Source organism: Spodoptera frugiperda, chromosome 1 (assembly GCF_023101765.2).
Source record: "Spodoptera frugiperda isolate SF20-4 chromosome 1, AGI-APGP_CSIRO_Sfru_2.0, whole genome shotgun sequence".
Classification (NCBI taxonomy): Eukaryota; Metazoa; Arthropoda; class Insecta; order Lepidoptera; family Noctuidae; genus Spodoptera; species Spodoptera frugiperda.
In genome coordinates, this window is record NC_064212.1 from 14,122,851 (window position 1) to 14,127,320 (window position 4,470).

The following is a 4,470-nucleotide window of genomic DNA, read 5'->3' on the forward strand; positions in this document are numbered from 1 at the left end:
GACTGTTAAGTTCTCGTTTTGAACCGCGATCTCTTCCATCTCCCAAAATCGAGAGATGTCCTCAGTATTTACTACGACATGGCAGTTAAACGTTTTTGTGTTTCCAACTAAAACCCATCCGAGCTTTGTTTGTTGCGCAATCGGTGCGTTTATGGTTCCTCGGAGGATATTGTTCATAATAATGTCGGCGTATACTCCAGCATCGAGTAGGATATCGACTGGCCGAGATACGTTGAAATGTGGATCAGCCAAGTGGATATTTTGTATGTGAGGCCAGTTTTGTTTCTCAAAGGAATAGTTGGGCAAATTATTAAGTAATTTTGCCATGACCAGTGCCTGTGTTGTGAACTGGTAGTCCCCATAAAGTGATTCGCATTCCAGCTGAACTGTTCCGTTGCTATGACTGACAAAGGTTCCGACTCCGGATACCGTTGAGTTTTGATTGTATCTCCGAAGGCCAAGTCGTTGAACGGCCGACTCAGTTATAAGGTTTAATTGAGATCCTTGGTCTAGAAGGCATCTTAGTGTTGTGTAAGTTCCATCGTAGGCTCTAACTTTGAGCATGACTGTTGAGAGCAGAACTTCGTTAAAATTCCCAGACGCGTGATTCGCTGTGCCTTGTGACGTTGACGGTTTATTGTTGGGTCGTTGACTGTTGGAAAAAGTAATTAGTGCTGAGTCACGGCACGTGTCATGTAATGTGGTATGATGTGCGTTGTTGCACACTCTACACCTTTTTTGCGAATTGCATTTATTGTCTTTGTGTGTAAACATGCAATTCTTGCAAATATTCAATTGCTCAAGTGTCCTCAATTTTAGTTCCGGGCTCATTTCTTGAAATGATGAGCACTTAATTAAGAGGTGATTTGTTTTACAGATAGGACAATTTTTGTCGGAGCTTGTGTGATTCGCCTTGGGGGCCCTTTTGTACTTGTAGACGTCCCTGTGGAATGATGTAGTCTCCTTGTCCTGAGATGAAGATGTTTGTTTGTTAAAGTTAGTTGGATTTCTTTTCTTCGTTATAGATTCTAGCGCTGTAAACTTATTCTCGATAAGCTGAATAAGTTCTTCAAACACAGGAAGCTCTCTAGGATGTTTTCTCGCTTCCATGTAGTCGGAGTAGGTCTGAGAGTCGAGTTTACCCCCAAGGATGTGTACTAGAATGGGATCCCACGTAGTAGTGTCTATGCCTAAATTGCGGAGGGCGTGCACTACTTCCAAACTAGTGTCGTGTAGACGCTTCAGCTCGTAAGCATTTTGATGTTGACTTGTTGGCTGACTCATTAGGGTTTGCATCTGTTTCGTGAAGAGCAGTTGTCGATTGTTGTACCTGTGGTTAAGAAGTTCCCAGCAGGAATCGTAGTTGGTTTCCGAAACAGATAAATGTTGCACCAAGCGCTCAGCCTCTCCCTTTAGTTTTCCCTTCAAATGCTGCATCTTTTGAGCTTTCGAGAAGGTAGGGTTCTTGTGGATAGCAGCGACGTATAGGTCTAGGAATGTCGGCCACTGTGAGTAATTCCCCGTGAACACCGGTATTTCGATCTTCGGTGCGCTGTCACGTTGCTGTACCGCGAGATTTAGTTTGCGGTTAAGATCTCGTTTGGTTGACTCGTATGTTTCTTCATACTTTGAAAACTCAAGCTCATAGTTTACGTCACTTCCGACGAGAATGTTGTCGAGTTTCCAATGTATTTCGTCGATCACCTTCCATCGGGCTTCGAGCGTCTTGAGTTTGTCCTCGATGTCCCATTTTTCAGTCAAGTCAGCCATAATCATGTTGCGGGTGAAGCGTGAGAAAGCTCTAAAATTGGTTGCTTGTTGCGTTTTGAGCTCGTCCGACTTTGAAAGGACTCCAACGTTCTTTATGGGTTCACCTTGATTCCCGAGAGTTCCAGAATCTTTGTCGCCAGGAGCATAAGAGGGCCAGGATTGTAACTTCTGTACTATTGTTAGGTACTCCCCTTTGACTCGCTCATACGCTTGAGTGGCGTAGTATTCATGTGTCTGGTTTTCAGCGTCTTGCAGAATACTATGATTCATCTCAAACTCATTCCATTGAGCATTGAGATTATCCAATCTAACCTTGATGTATGTAGTGTTCTTGCGGTCAGCACCATCCTTCCCGAAGTTGACACCGATTTTCCTGATGCCTTCAGCGATGATTTCCTGCCGCTTTAGAAGTTCTTGTTGTTTAGCGTCCATTGTAGTTGTGGGACAGCTAACTCCTGTTGACTTCAATAGCTTCCGGATCGCCCTCTGTTGTTGTAGCCTGTTGTGATCGCAGGATCAGAAGGTATCTTCAATACGATATGTGCGCCTTCTCAATTCAACTGGGGCGACCCGCTTGTGGGAGACCAGCTGAACCGATTCGCTATCGTAAGTAGAAACACTTCGTACCTGAGACAGAGTGCAGGACTGTGGTTCCAGTGGCGACGATCCGGCTCGAAGGACCAAAATGTACGAGCCGCTAGCCCGTACAGGAGAGATGTAGTATATTGGTGTTGTGGTGAAGTTGTTTGTTGCAGCAGACGGGATGTAGTCAGGGAATAAAACCGCTGTATTGTGTCCGTGCTACCGGAGTGATTTTATTGTTAACACTGGTTTTACAAATTATTAACCCAAATAACATCGACTGCGCGTGTAAGCTAACTAGCATAATCGACAAAAAAATTTAATGCTAAGTAATGTAAAAAGTAAAACAACTTATATCATGTGGCACGGACACAATACAGCGGTTTTATTCCCTGACTACATCCCGTCTGCTGCAACAACCAACTTCACCAGAACACCACATACTACATCTCTCCTGTACGGGCTAGCGGTTCGTACATTTTGGTCCTTCGAGCCGGATATGAGTGCAGTGCGAAGCGCGCTCGTATACGGTCGTGTTTACAAAACTCGCGAATCGCGCGGCACTAGCCGCTGCCTGCCTAACTATGAGTACCCAACCACTCATAGCCAATGAGTTGCTGGCATTTATTCAGCATGCCATCGACACGATGGATGAGGTTAGCATCTTGCAAATCTGCAAATCTAACTTCAAGGAGGAAGACATAAGTAGCGGCAAAAGGTTGCTATTCCAATGTCTTGGAAAGCTGGAAGAGATGCCAGCTCGCCGAAGAGACGGGACGGAGAAAAGTGTGCAAGACATTATCACCTTGCTGAAGGTGACAGATCCCGACGACGTGCCTGCATTCGTGGCAAAGGACCTGCACAAGCTGCCCCCTGTCACCTTTGATCACGTCGACGTTACCAGGTTGCTCAAGGACATTATATCCTTGAAGACAAGCCTGGCTGAGGTACAGTCGAAGCTGATGTCATCCGAAAATACCATCGGAGAACTCCGTGCGGAATTATTGGCATTACGCAACACTGTCGTTGTAAGTGGGTCACCAACACTGTGCACCGACGACGCAAACACATGCCGCGGTGCAGCTAATGCATCGATCAGCAGTTTGGAGTCGGCGAAGGCGCAGGCATCGCCACGTGCGGGCGCTGCAGTGAGTCACTCCGCCGAACGGCTAGCGCCTCCGGCGCAGGCTACGACACGTGTAAGTACGTCGACCCCCAAACGTGCTTACGCTGACATCGCTGCAAAAGGGGGTAAGCAGGTTCAACAGGGCGAAAAGCCTCACGCGGATCTGCATCAGGAGGTTCCTAAAAAGAACCAGAATGACAAGGAAGGCTTTACCCTTGTCGAAAGAAAGAAGAAGAGGAAGCCTACTTGCCGCAATCAGTGCGGTACCGCATTGACAGGACACAACCATCTGCTGCGTCCTGCTGTACCAGCGACGCTGCTCTACGTGTCCCGTCTGCATGACTCTACAAAGGTGGAGGAGATTGTGGAGTTCATCAAGATAAAGGCAAAGCTTCATCTGAAGGTCGAGCAGCTGCACTCTCAACACAGAGTGGACTTCAAGTCCTTTGTAGTCAGGGTGCCGACTGAACATCTGTCGACCTTCATGAAAGAGGAGTTTTGGCCGCGAGGAGTAGTCTACCGACGGTTCCGAGGTCGGCTACCGGACACTGCGCGACACACGACGCCGTCTCTTCGTGTGACCTAGTTATTAAGTATTTATAATTGTAATATTGTTTGTAATGTATGTATAGTATTTATAAATTCTAATGTATTAGTTTATAGTATTTGATATGGGCCTATGAAGCCTGAAATAAATGAATATGAATATGAATATGATGCTCGTACAGAATAGTTCTTCTATACGTACTTAGCAATTAAATACCAATAATTTGAAACCAATGACATTATCATGTATTTCGTATTTTATTAATATAATACTAGAGAATCTTGATAATTCATACCTTCTATTGGATAATTTACTTATTAATAAGTATCTGGTAGTGCCTAATCTTATATTCATCAAAACTGTGAGTAATACAAACATAAGTACTTCTCGGTATTCTATCCAGGCTAATTATACATCTTCTGTTCTGTTCTGTCCATCCGAAGGT

The 4,470-nt window shown here is 45.2% G+C and overlaps 1 protein-coding gene across 1 annotated transcript; it reads left to right on the plus strand.

Annotated features, from left to right (window-relative positions):
* The first annotated feature begins 2,857 nt into the window (after positions 1-2,857).
* On the plus strand, positions 2,858-4,186 carry LOC118279111 (uncharacterized). The gene has a single exon (XM_050693834.1). The coding sequence runs from the start codon at positions 2,937-2,939 to the stop codon at positions 4,062-4,064; it is 1,128 nt and encodes a 375-aa protein (XP_050549791.1). The 5' UTR covers positions 2,858-2,936; the 3' UTR covers positions 4,065-4,186.
* The last annotated feature ends 284 nt before the right edge of the window (positions 4,187-4,470 follow it).

What these genes read in the sequence shown, in the direction of transcription:
- LOC118279111 (XM_050693834.1), top strand. Translation starts at nt 2,937, where the DNA reads ATGAGTACCCAACCACTCATAGCCAATGAGTTGCTGGCATTTATTCAG.